The following is a 13,903-nucleotide window of genomic DNA, read 5'->3' on the forward strand; positions in this document are numbered from 1 at the left end:
CCCCTACCCCGCCCCCCTCCGCCGTCGTCCGTCTCCTCTTTATCCAGCCAATGGAAATATGGGGCTGGTCAGCATGGCAATGGCAATGATGCTGTCATTAATCCTGAGGTGGTGAATGGTGCCCTTGCCTTTCACCTGAATATTTATCTACATCTGAACAGACGCGGTGACGGACCCCCGCTCCCCTCCAGCAGCTACCGAAGGTGCCCAAAAGGGTTAATGCAGTTAGAAAGAGATGATGATGAATATTGTTGTGTGATTTTATCTGTCAAATAGACATGTCAGGGCTCATTTTGATCTTTTATTCAAGACGTTTGCAGGTATTGCGGTGAGCTAGAAGGAAGTTTTATTTTACTGCGTTGATACGATATGATCCTTTTTCTTGAACGTGCTGTTAAATAATGCTTTTTTAGCAATTTGTGCGTTTGTTTGGGTCTTGAACTTGGCCACATAAACATGCAGAGCATACTTTTTTTCAAATAATAGCTGGCAGCTTCATGCAGTTTTCTACAGAACAGATTCTGTGATCTGCAGGTCTGGATGTATCAGTTAACACCAGCCTGTGTTTGGTTGATGAGTCAGACATGTCTAGGTTACATATGGTCATTGTTTTAATAGCATCTAAATGATTATATTTCTTTAGTGACGTAAAATGATGCAAATGCTGTTGAAACCACTGCAATTTGCAAACAAGACCATGTGTTCCCAACTCAACAGCAACATCTGAGTGGCTATGAGAATATTGATGAAGAAATAACTTTTTGTAGATGCTTGTCAGATACTTTTTATCTGACTTTTTTTCTAATGTTTGCCACACGTCGATCCGTTGTAAAGAGCAACCTTTTGAAATGCTCGTCGTAACCGAGGTCAGACGGACGATATGGAACAACGCAGGTGATTCTAACAAAGAGAAGAAAACAACAGAGAAGATAATCCTCTCACAATAGCGGAACATAATGTGGACAATCTGCTGGACTAAATAAAAATCCCATTTAATCAGTGAGGCCTTCTCTCCCCTTGTGTCACCCACCCTCCCCGTCTCTCCCTCCCCCCTCCCTTATGAACGTCTTTACTGGCCGGTGAAGCCGCTGATGAATTCTTAAGCAGATCACACTGATAATTGTATTTCATAACTGTCAGTTGTGCGAAGGCTGCCAGTGTGCCCAGGAGCTATTTGTGTCTCAGTATGTCCTCCACACACCTTCCTCCCCCCCCCCCATTCTGTCCAACCCCCCCAATCACCCGGGATGTGCTTACTGTCTCCGGCCCCGAATTACTCAATCAGGAGGACACATTTACGGATGACACCTTTATTACAATTAATCAGGGGAACTTGATTAAGAAAGTTATTCCTCCCCTTCATTGAGACTTGCACAAGTGGCTCGGCTGCATATTGTAATTTATGTCCCACTGAGCTCTCGCACCGCTGATAGACAGAAAAGCCGACAGATTGCCAGCCATACTGAGACACATGAGGACGCGTGTGTGTGTGTGTGTGTTTGTGTGTGTGCAACCCCCACGCACATCGACAAACAAACACACTCCCCTATCATTCTGTCACGCACAACTCAGGTTTGGTAAAGAGTTTAATAAATGACTTTAATTGGCTGTAGAGATGTGTTTGCTAAAGGAGGCTTGAATATTCCATTTCCCTTTCTTCTTGTCTCTTTCTTTCACTTTCCCTCTCTTTAACACACACACACACACACTCCTGGATGAAGCCATCTCTTTACCTTTACTCACAGTTCCTGGGTCTGCTGTGGCTAATTAGTGGAGTGGGGTTTTAGGTTTGGTAATTAGGCGGAGGTAGGAGTGACGGGGGCTCTGGGAGTTGGGGAGTTGAGGGGGTCTGACTGACTTGCACAAAAAGAAACTGGACTGTCTGGATCCTGGCAGCACCAAGCAGCCAGCCAGCGTCCCTCAGGCGCCTGGAGGTAGACTACCATCCCACAACATGATGGTGATGTCTTTGTTATGTGCCACATGTTCCAAAGATGGGAAACTGTGGAAAGAGAGGGTTTAGTGGAGAAAAACAAGAGGAGAGATAGAGAGAGAGATTTTCTTTTACGAGCCTGAATGTCAACGTGCAACAATGAAATCCAGCTCTGGACTTTCTGGATTGAAAACTGCAATGGAGTGGAAGCTACAAAAAGTTGTGATTTAAAACAGGAATATATTGGCCTAATTTTAAATCAAGATTATTCAACCTTGGCTGAGCTGTGGTCACATGTGACAATAGCGGCATACCGGTGAATGCTTGAAAACATAAGCTGCGTTCCAAAAAGCGCACTTTTTCTTTGTTACTGTTGCTACATGCATGCAGTCTGTATGCAATTGGGATGTACTACTTCCTCATTGCACCTTGAACGTCTTGCTCATAGCCGCTGAGGATTGTGGGTCAGAACAGCTAGAAAAGCATGCTGGCTTGCATACTGGAAAATGCAACAGGATGTAGTAGGACATCCTGGTATTTTTGGCATACTATAATAAAAGTAAGGCAGTACGAGGATTGGAAAGCACAGATAGCGTCAGATTCACTAAGCAGAGTCAGTTCTACAGCAACACCTCTCTTAGCAGCTAACATTAGCCACCCACAGCAATTGTTTCAACATCATTTTAATGCATTTTTAATTAAGTTTAAAAAAAAAAAATGGTTTAAATCTGTGCTATACGTAGCTTAATAACTCCTGGACTACATGAGGATAAAGCACCGAGGAGATGTTGAAATGACGCCTAGTGCTGAGTGGGCAGCATAAACTACTGGTCATACCAGACCAAGTAAGGCTGAAGCAGCGAAACACCGGGGTGTGTCGAAATGAACAAGGATGTGATTTAATTCTTACAAGTTCAACTTTTCCTTTTGTATCAAGAAGCATTTGTCATTTCCTCTTTCAAAAGTGACATAGACTCACTTTAAATCACACCACCACCACTATCAGCAAATCCCAAACAACCATCACTTGTGTGGCTTTTCCGAAGAGCAGATTGGTAATTATGAAGGTGCATTAACTGCAATATAAACATTCATAAAGCAATTAAAAAAAAAAAACATACTCACAAATGATAAACAGAATGATGACTATCCAAATTTACATCAGGTTAAAAGTGTAAATTTACTTTATCCTCCATTACTTCAATGTACATAAATATGTAAATCTAACTGGTGTGTTAATGACCCTTTCTGAGCAGAAGAGCTACGGTAACCCTCGCCTGAAACGAGAGAGACACTTAAATTTCCTCAAATGAGGAAATGTTTCCAAAGTCTCACACAATCTCACAATCACACAAAAGTCTGCGAACGTTTCTCTAGAAGACATCCTCTATCTTTAATGTCTTGTTTACGCGCCACGGTTCCAGGTTGCTTCAATACGTTGCCAGTTAGCAGCCTCAGACTGCAACACAATCCAATTAAATAAAGAGTGTTGTCTCTCCAGGTTCCTGTGTTCTCTAATTGGGGCTGTGACTGCTCACTAATCAGCAGAGGTACAGGTAGGCCCTGGAGGACGCCAAGACGAGGCCTCTCCTGTTAATTGAAGAGATGCTAAACCTGGCCTCCTCTTCCTCCTCCTCCTCGCCGTGCAACATGGATGCGCAACGGTGCTCGAGCATGCCGACTTCGTCCCGACGACCACGTGCGCCGTCACCACCCGGTTTGTGGATGAACACCTCTACAAAAGGGTGGCGTTACAGAGGTGAGTGCGATAATTTAAACGATTAGAGTTTGTTCTGCCGGCAAGATTAACTCGATCCATTTCACAGTGTTCATTTCGTGTTTTATTTTATTGTGATATTGATTGAATTCACAGTGCGTCACTCCAACTCAAAATCATCTGTAGGCATGCATTTTAAACGTAAAAGATATACCACACATCTTATCTAAAGGGAGTCCATTTTTTTCTATTGTAGCTTTTAATAAAGACTAAGCAAAGAAAAGGAAGTCTATAACTTAAGAAATGATGAGACCTCTGGGAGTTTTCAGTACCCAGTGTTGAGTCTGTCTAATGATCTATAATAATGACAATATATATTAACAAAACCATTCTTTAAAAAAAAAAAAACAATTTGTGAACATAAGCTTGAAAGATGAAGGGAAAAGGGAATAAAACTTATCCAAAGGTGAAAAAGATTAATATTGATACAATATTAATATCCAGAGGTACTTTTCTACATTCATTATTGTCACGTTGAATGTGTTTAATTACTCATTTTAAAAGTGATACTTTAATACCGTACTTGTTTGCAGTAAGTTGTGAACGTTAGAAACTAAATACTGGAGACACATTTCCAACGTGGAAGCTCTTATAGGACTTCAAACGTCGCTTGTAACTAAATCTGGAAGAGACCCAGGTCTATGTCAAAGGCCGTCAGTGCTGCTCTGACTTCCTACACCGTGGATGCACGCCGGCCTTGGCCTGGTGTGTTTCTGATTTCCTGCACCGTCTGGTGAAGGTAGCAGCTTTGCATGCTGGGGTCACACCTGTAACGTATTTCACACTGGGTTATATTTTGAGTGGCCACCTGGATGAGGAAATAACATGTTCACAGTGCATAAACACTACAGCCCTCCCTGCCAGGTAGGAACAGGTGTTTGTTTCAGACTACGTACAGCACAGTAACACATGGACCGCTCTAACATACACACGCTCTTTTCTGTCTGTTGCCTTTTTCAGAATCTTGGAAGCGTTTCTCCAACTGATGCTTTTAAACGTGTATTTAACGCTGCATCTTCATATTCTAAGTGTTATATTTTGAATGATAATTTAATGTAGGCACGGTCCGTCATTTGACTAAACTTCCAAACATGTGCTGCTTTGTTTCTTGTAGCTGAGACTAAATTAAACACAAAGAAAATGGAAATGAAAAAAATGTCAAAGGGCATTCCACAATACATTCACTATAAGTGATTTTTTTTTTCTTTTTTTACTTGCAGTGTGGGAACATAATGGTATTTTCTAGTCCAACTCCTGGTTAGCTGAACTGTGCGTGTGGCTTTTTTTATTTATTTTTTTATTATGTGCAGCTTCGGGACATGTGAATGAAAAGATTGATTGTGTGAATGCCGTTTCTGTCAGCCACAAACAGGCGATGAAATAGCAAGCACACCTGGAGCAGCACTCACTTGTGACAAGCGCATACCAATGTGAGCCCCTATTAGAAAAACAATGAAGTCTATCATAAAACATTTATGGTAGATAAAGTGTCTGAGAGTGCTAAAAAGCAAGCACATTATGGCAGCTGGTCCAAATTAATTTCAGAGGTGGACTTGTAGCAAAAGGTGGGCACAGAAGAATAAAATAAAAATTGTGGTTTCTGATTTAAAAAAAAAAAAATCTGAATAACTGTGCAATCTGTTAGTCAACGCATTATTATTTGATCTGTTTGTTTTATAATAAATTGATGACAGACTCCTGAACCCTCACCTAAATAATAATAATAATAACAAATTACCTTTTGTATTGCGTGTAGTTTCCAAAACCATAATGGCAAAAAATGTAAGTTGCTCATGTTTATTTCTGAAAGCATTGCATAAATTTATTTATAGAATTATATCAATCATCTTACAAAAAATAAAGAAGTTAATCTCCATTCAAAACGATTAAAGCCCTACAGTTCTCTGTATTTAAATCTTCAGGTATGATTTTTTTTTTTTAATGCATTATAGATCAGTTCAATCACAGCTTATTGCTAACAGGGGGTGGTGCCACTTCCACCACCACCTTGCCCAGGTTTTTCCCAGCGTACATGTAGTCCACAGCCCGAAAGACGGACTCCAAACCTACGAACCTCCCCTCCTCGGCCAAATCCCCACGGTCCACCTCACACACTAGCTCCCCCTTGGCCAACATCTGCATCATGCTACCCAGAGCCTCGCTGTAGTCGCTGACGAAGTGGGGCAGGAAGAAACCCCGAATGCTGGCTGACTTCTGCAGCAGCTTGGCCGGTAGCGTTGCCCCTCTGAAGGGCGGGATCCCTGATGCCGTCTGGTACCCTGAGATGAAGCCAATCACAATGAGGCGGCCCTTATTGGCCAAACAGTTCACTGCGAGTTCTAAGACGCTACCTCCGACTGACTCGTACACTACGTCTACGCCCCGTGGGTACTCGCTCCGCAGCGTCTTCGCCAGGTCTTCGGTGGTGTAGTTGATCGGCCTGTCGCAGCCGATGGATTTAAGGAAGCCGGCTTTCTCGTTGGATGAACAAGTCCCGATCACGTGACAACCGGCCTTTTTGGCAAACTGCACGGCAAACTGCCCCGTTCCCCCTGCGGCGGCCGTGACCAGGACCGTCTCACCTTTGGCCAGGTCGCCCAGACGTTTCAATGCGATGAAGGCCGTGGCGCCGCTGACCAGCAGGCTGAGGAACTCTGGCTTCACCGTGGGGACGGGCACACTTTCCTTGGCCGGCACCACCGTGTACTCAGCAAACGCACCGCTGCCGAAGTAGGCCACAGTGTCCCCGACGGTGTAACGGGAGCTGGCGCTAAGGCCGAGGCCGACCACCTCACCGATGCCCTCGAAGCCGGCATCAAAGGGGGGCTTCACCGAGGGGTCGTAACGGCCTGCCGAGTAATTAATATCAGAAGCGTTGATTCCCACAAAACTGAAATGCAAACAGAGGGGGGGGAGAAACTGTGTAATTATGTCTCAAAAGGCAAGAAAATAAAACAGTTACTCCATTTTGTTGTGAGTAAAATGCATACGTAACATTCACAAATCTTGTACTCTTATGCGGTCATTAGTGCGAGTACATATTTCCTGAATTCTGTCTGAAGGTCAAGACTTCAGCTTCCTTCTCCAGACATGTCTGCACGGGGCACAAACACTCTGGTTTGTTTTGGCAATGATTCCCTTTTCTCTGGAAGTGAACGGTCCTGCACTGACAGGGAAAGGCTTGTATCACAAAACACATTGCATGATGTCACGATGCATTGTCTTCAGAGACACCGACAACAAACCGCACTTTTTTAAAATAATCTTAGATAGTTGCTACTTGCCTTGGCATGAAATGACGGCGGTTTTCATCTTACACCGGTAACATGTTGGAAACAAATATGTGAGAAAAGGATTGTATAAATAAATCATTTACCCTCTTTTAGAGCGCCGTGCACGCTGTGCCTCATTACTGCGCGTGTCGCATGTGTACTTTGAGCTCGTAGATACTGCTTCTGTGGTTTGTAGACGGGTTGCAAACCTTGATTTTGACTACTCCACAACTATACAATCCATTTTCCTTGCAAGGAATTATTATGTTATCATCAAAGGCAAAACAATTTCAAATTGTACACGGGTCAAACTAAAAATAGACGCGAGTTTAAACAAATTAAAATAAGCTGATTTTTGTCGAATTAAGTCTCTTCACACCTCTGAAAAACACAAGTCTAATAACACAGCATGCACCAAGACGATAAAACGCTTGTAGCAGTAACATTATAATATGATAACATGATAGGTGTTATTGATTCACATGCTGCATTTTGAAAAAAAATGCTAAATTACAGGTTTATTACGTTTAGAGTGCATTCTTTTTATTATTATTTTTTAAAGAAAATAGAGCATTTTGGACTTAAAACAGCCCAGCACTGAAAACATCATGAAAAACCATATTATACAATTGTGTACCTCTTTTATCTTTTGCGTGCAAGCCCATGCATTTGTGTATCTTTGACCGCATTCAAGTGTTACTCAAAAAGTGTGCACATGGAGCGGTGGAGGTGAGGAGAGGATTTACTGTATGTTGCAAAGACGTGCTTCAATGATATAAAACGGTACCGTCTCAAATAAAGGAAACTAGTACAATTGCTTCCTTGTGAATTAATCTGCCTCTTTTCACGGCAGTCATCAGAGATCAATTTCTTACTGGGAAATTCTTCTCAACACATTTCTTGCACCGGTGTTGCGAAATATGGGATAAGTGATTCTCAAATTGCCACAAATGTTTCTTTTCTCTTGGTTAACAAATCCCGTAACTGATGCCTCACTAACTCAGACAGTGACGGTCAAAGGTTACACAAGCAACTGATCCATGTCTTGCAAGGTGGTGCGGCACTCTTTTTTTTTTTATATTTTCACTACATCTGATGGAAAGTATCTATTTCACTGGCAGGAAATAACCACAATAAACCCTGAGCTGCTTTTGTGTAACATTTCAGGCATGCATGCAGTCGGTGAATCTAAATCAGGGAGGGGGGGAGACGTTACCTCTGGCTGGAATCAGAAATAAAACCCCTTTTTCCACCCGACATGAGCAAGTAGTATAACACTATTTGTATAACAATCATCCAGCGGGGTTTACAGAGGCACGGGTAGTGACTTCAGGTGGGTTCACTCTTGCCTAACCGTGAATGCTTCTGCTGCTGAATGAGAGAAATGATGCTGCAATTCCCGCGCCATGTAACACTGCATCTCCTTCTCCATCATCTCCACCTCTTGATGCCAGTCTCCCCCCCTCCACCCCCACCCCACACACACACACACACACCTCCCCTCCTCCATGACTTTCTGTTTGCAGTTTGGTGACGTAGTGAGACAGGAGGACAGAGAGAGAGAGAGGGAGAGAGAGGGAGATGCCGAGATGGATTGATAGACAAATGCAGAGAGGGCGGAACTTGGAATTACAGAACAGCGCTTATTCCTCACGTATTTTGCCATCTTGTGATGATGATGATGATGATCGCAGGTGCCGGACGTGGGTAAATCCAGGTAAGCGGAGCCCCTTTCTACAACTTCTCAACATTTATTGATAGATCCACATCAAATACGGCTCCGCTAACAGACTCGTGTAACACGCCTCGGGTCACCCCGCTGCTAGTTGGACCGCGCGGAGGGACAACACTTGGTGTCCGCTTCCGCTGGCCCACCTTTATTTAAAAAACACACACATACACACACACACACACACACACACACACACAACAACTTACCGGTTTCTGACGAGCAAGTCCGCGTCCCCGGGAGTCGGGACCGCGACGGTGCGCGCGGACACGGCCTCTCTGAAATTCGGACTGAGCTTGTTGACGAGCAGCTTCTTCATGCTGCTCGGTATGGAGGAGCCTTTAAAATCCATGAAGTGCGCCGAGTAGGACATGTCGATGATGAAGCGCCGCGCGACCGGATGAACTCCTGAAAGTGCGTCGGTGGCTCTGCGCCTCGCGCCGATAAGCGACAGCGCTCGCGAGCCGCTCCTCGTCAGCAGGCGGCCGGACATGGCTCCGAAATGTGACAAAGTTCACGGACAACTTGACGTAGCGCTGCTGCGTTCGTGGCGGCAATAAGCCCGGCTGCCATTAGCCTGCGCTGTGGGCTTTTTTTCCTCTCTCTCTCTCTCTCCCACTCCCCCCTCCCCCCTTTGGCGGCGTGCAGGCCGGGGCCGAGCCGTGCGAAACGAGCTTTTTTAAACAAAAAGAAACCCTTTGCAGCACCGCTCTCTGTTTCCTACGCGAACGCGGATTCGGAGCATTTCGGGTTAAAACGTTGCGCTGGTGCAGCCTCGCAGGAAGCGCAAGCGGCGGCGGCGACGGCAGCAGCAGCAGCGCCCCAGACTTGTTGTCGGAGTCCCTCCCCTTCCCGGACACAACACTCACTTCCTAGTAAGGTGAAACAAATCAATCCTCGTCTCCGAGCATACGTTCTCCTTCCCACGAAACCAGCACCGCCAGACCCCTCCGCACATACAGAACCCACTAAACACAGTGTATGTGGCAGCGTGTTGTTGTTCGGAGGGGGGGCTGCAGCGTGTTCGTGCCCACATGTGTACACCTGTAACCGAAGCCCGGCTCGGCGATCTGCGACCGCGTTGTTTGCATTCCGTTCCGCGTGCGCGTTTTGTTTACGCGTGTTGTCATCCACCGACATCTGTCTTTTCCCTGAAAGCCATTCAAAGCATGCAACTATTGGGCTAACTACAACATATTGGACCCTCGTCCCCCCTTCCTCCTCCTCCTCCTCCTCCTCACACCCCCTCTAGTGGGAGACGAAACCTCAAACTCGGTCAGTCAGTCAGTGTCACGCTTTTCTAAAAGATCACACTTAAGTACTTGTTGTGGTTTTGTGATACATAAGTTTGGGTTTCAGCCGATTAACATAAGTTCCGAAAGGATCCGCTTCTTTTTGTCGGTGGTTTGGGAGAAAGCGAGGGAGGGAGGGAGGGAGAGAGAGGGGGGAAAACAAGACAATTAAAAAGATTGACAGGTAGGCTCCTCTGTCAGGGGTGACGCTTGTGGAGAGGGGAGGAGTAAAAAATGTAGCAGGAAAAGCCACTCGATGCGTCTGTCTATCAGTTGAGACTGTCTGAAACAGCTTCTGGATCCACCGCGTTTCCATTTTTTCTTTTTTTCCCTGGGAGACCTCTCGGATCAGCGCCTGGAGTTTTCCTCTCCTTCTTCTTCTTCTTTTTTTGTTGCTCTTCTGAGAGACAAATATTTCAGTCCGCGTCGATCCGATCTGCTGTTTGGCGAAGCTTGGATGCGCCTGCGTCTTGTTTGTTTCCCCCCTTCTCTCTCTCTCTCTCAAGTGATATCCTCTCCACCGCATCAGCCACCCCTCCAAAAAAAAAAAAAAAAAAAAAAACACGATTCTGTCCAAGATGCGATGAGACGAAGCGGTGGAAATAATTTCCACGACTCTTAAAAACGTAAGTAAGAGAGAGAGCCTGGTTTCCTTATTTTCCTGGGGTTTGTTTGAATGGGAGAGAGAGAGAGAGGGAAGGAGGGGAGGGAGGAAAAAGTCTCCGCCGGACTGGTGAGGCTGAATCCGGGCTGAGGTGGCGTGGTGGTGACGGGACTGACATTAACCCATCTAATGCCTGTCTGTCTATTTTCTCCTCTCCCCCCTTTCTCTCTTTCAGGTCTCTGGCGAAATAAGAAGAGAAACCCAGGGATACAGTACTCACCAGAGCTCGGTGCTGCGCTCACACGGGACGGATTTGTTTTGTTACCGCCACACTTTATTTATTTTTTTGTAGTTTTTTGGTGTGCGTAAAAGGCGCAGCAAAGTATCCCCCCCTCCTCCTCCAAACAGCACTGGAGATTAGGGAGATTTTTTCCTCTCTTCCAGGGGGAGTGAACTGAAAACTTGGGTCTCAAGGTGCTGCTTATTTCTTCTTCTTTTTTTTAAACCCCCTGCTACAAGAGACATGACGGAAGATGATCTTTGATGGGCATGAAGGTGTCAGGAGCTGGCCCGATCCCTTCGTAGTCCGTGTGCTTATCGTCGCAGCCGAGCCGGCCATCGAGTCCGGGCAAGAGCAGGTAGTTTGAAGAAAAAAAAGCCGACGACCAGAGACCCGAACCCATCCCCGAGAAGCGGGTATGCTTGTTCCGAACTGACAGACCCGATTTGTTTGTTCAGCCCCGCATGAGAAGCACCGTGGAAAGTGACGGTCACTATGCCGAGGAGAAAGCAGCAAGATCCGCGGCGATCAGCAGGTATAACCCTAACCCTCCATAATTCCCCCCACCCCCGGTAGCACAACTAGTTTCTCCCTTTTTATTCTTTTATTTTACAAACTGTCATGTGAAAATCCCTCCTTCCGCATCCCATTGTTTGCTCGTTGCTGCATGCTGAGATTTATTTCCACAACTCTTGTTTGAATTTAATTTGCTGTGCCACAGCGCGCTGCTACAACCCCCTTTGACCCACGGTTGTGTTTAAAATGTGACTAATTGCGCAAATGACGTACATATCTGCGCAATGAGATTTTTTTTAATATCCCCCCCTTTGCCAGGAAAGTTCTCTTAAGAATGGTGAGATAAACTAAATGGCATGTTATGAGGATAAAAGGCAGCTTTTGAGGTTCAAGAGTGAGTAATGATGAATAATTGACTGGGAAAGAAGGGGGAGAAAACTGGTGAGAGCGTTTTTTTTCTTCCTCCTTCCTTTCTTTCTGTTTTATTAGAGGATTGCCATCCTTGATTTGATGCGTGATTGATCGCCTGTCATGTGGCAGTCTTTGATCTATTCATCCCTGATAAACATCAATAAATCCTTCCATGGAGACAATCATGCCTTTGGTAGGTTCAGCCACTCCTGCACACAAACCTCCTGTTGTCTCAACCAGAAACTGAAAATATATATATATATTTTTTTTAAAAAGTTGCGAATTAGGGTGTAAAATCATCCTGTTTTATTTTCAGGGGAGGAACTAAAAGCAGATGAAAGGATGGTGTGTGTGTGTGTGTGTGTGTGTGTGTGTGTGTGTGTGTGTGTGTGTGTGTGTGTGTGTGTGTGTGTGTGTGTGTGTGTGTGGAGTAGATTGCAGGAAAAATCAAACCAAACACTTTTTTAAAATAGTCTTTTCTTCATGGAGATAAATGTTAGGTTTTTTTTTTCCCCATCCCAATTCACCCCACATTCACTGTAAGAATCCGTCCAGTAATGAAATCAATATCCACCGCTGGAGGGGGGGGGGTATAATGTTTGCAATGTGACCAACTGATAAAACCAAGTCTTGGCAGTGGACCGACAAGGTTGACTTCTAGTGGTTTGGATTTGGACTCCCCCTTTTTTCCTCTCGTCTCCCTGCAGCCTTTAAACAAATGTAAATGAGTGACAGGGGTTTCTACCTCTGTGCTAATGAGGCTGAGCCTTTGAAGTTAGGCATTAACAACTGGAGTGAACAAAAGACAGTTACAGAATTTTAAAGAGATTTTGAAATATGAGGTGCAAAGCGGGTCGAACAGGAGGGCCAGCCGGCGAAGACTTTGAACTCAGCAGGTTTTTTTTTTTTTTTATCATTTTAAGCAGTGAGCCGATGATGATGATGATGATGATGGTGGTGGTGATGAGGTTGAGGAGGAGGAGGATGAGAAGAAGAAGGTGTGTAGGATGGAGAGCATTCAACCGGTGTTCTCCGTCTCTGTCGACTTCTTCCTTTATCCCTCGCCTTGCAAAGCACTTTTCACATGATTTTCGGGCCTGCACTGCGAAGAGATGATTGAGATACCGAGCGTTGCTTTACGTGTGTGTGTGTGTGTGTGTGTGTGTGTGTGTGTGTGTGTGTGTGTGTGTGTGTGTGTGTGTGTGTGGTGTGTGTGTGTGTGTGTGTGTGTGTGTGTCTGAGTTTCGGTTGTTGTTTTGGCAAAATATCCCACTGGAAAAGGTCGGCCATGGTGGGAGCAGAGTGACTCCTGTTAGGTTTCTGCATGAAAACATGACATCGCTGTGACCCCTCCCTTCGCTCACCACACACACACACACACACACACACACACACACACACACACACACACACACACACATTGCATTGATCCATTCCACTGTCCACTGAGTGCCATGCGCCCCATGGGTTGTAATGGTCAATCACAGCTTGGCAGACGGGATGTTTTCCATTCTTCCATGAACATGACAGTCGGTCAGAGATAACGCCCTCCACTCCACGCTCCCAGTAGCAACAAATAACTACCACACAGATAGCCGGCGCTCTGCTGGGAGCTGGTGCTGACCTGTGGCTTCCTCTCTGTGCTGCTGCTCAGAGAGGAAATTGCTCATGGTGGGAGCGAGCATGGAAATCAGAGCTCAGACAATTAAAACGACAATAGCAGACTTGTCTCGACAGGTTTCTTTTTTTTTTTTTTTTCTCAGCTCGTACCTTTTTTGGAGGATATTATTAGTAATATAATGTCTTTTTTAGTGGTTCAAGGCCAAATCCAGGATAGAATATTCCACAACAGCAGAAATGGCGAACGTTTTTAATTGTGGGTTTTCTTTGAGTTTTTTACGATCAGTTGTTCAAATTCAGTTTCCGATAATGAAGGCAATTTTTGGTTTTCCTAACCCCCCTAAATAATTTTATTTGTAGGATTTGTAGGGTGTGTCTTAAAGTTCCATGAAGATGATTCTTATTTTGACACATAATTGAATTTATTTTCATAAACAATTTTCTAACACGCGTTTCTCACACACTATTT

General features: G+C 44.9%; 2 protein-coding genes across 3 annotated transcripts in view; one reads left to right on the top strand and one right to left on the bottom strand.

Moving 5' to 3' along the window:
- Positions 1-3,776: 3,776 nt before the first annotated feature.
- On the bottom strand, positions 3,777-9,892 carry LOC311024546 (prostaglandin reductase 3-like). Its single transcript, XM_084026991.1, has 2 exons — positions 8,921-9,892; positions 3,777-6,600 (listed from the first exon to the last, which is right to left on the bottom strand). Exons 1-2 carry the CDS (start codon positions 9,202-9,204, stop codon positions 5,673-5,675), a joined length of 1,212 nt encoding a protein of 403 aa, XP_083883117.1. The 5' UTR covers positions 9,205-9,892; the 3' UTR covers positions 3,777-5,672.
- Positions 8,534-13,903, top strand: part of LOC311024539 (teashirt homolog 1-like) — a 36,459-nt gene continuing 31,089 nt past the window's right edge. Inside the window, exons 1-2 of one of the 2 annotated variants that reach the window (XM_084026979.1) lie at positions 8,534-8,699; positions 10,843-11,422. In XM_084026979.1, the coding sequence (XP_083883105.1) occupies positions 11,383-11,422 (40 nt within the window). In that variant the 5' untranslated portion in view covers positions 8,534-8,699; positions 10,843-11,382. Of the gene's footprint in view, positions 8,700-10,162; positions 10,630-10,842; positions 11,423-13,903 lie in introns of those variants that run through there. The other variant, XM_084026978.1, reaches the window with a different exon arrangement.

This window comes from Eutrigla gurnardus, assembly GCF_963514095.1.
Source record: "Eutrigla gurnardus genome assembly, chromosome: 14".
Classification (NCBI taxonomy): Eukaryota; Metazoa; Chordata; class Actinopteri; order Perciformes; family Triglidae; genus Eutrigla; species Eutrigla gurnardus.

Bases quoted from the DNA above. Each gene is read 5' to 3' on its own strand.
- LOC311024546 (XM_084026991.1), bottom strand. From the start codon at position 9,204: ATGTCCGGCCGCCTGCTGACGAGGAGCGGCTCGCGAGCGCTGTCGCTT. The intron at 6,601-8,920 runs GTAAGTTGTTGT...TTTGCATTTCAG, and splicing joins GACTTGCTCGTCAGAAACCG to TTTTGTGGGAATCAACGCTT.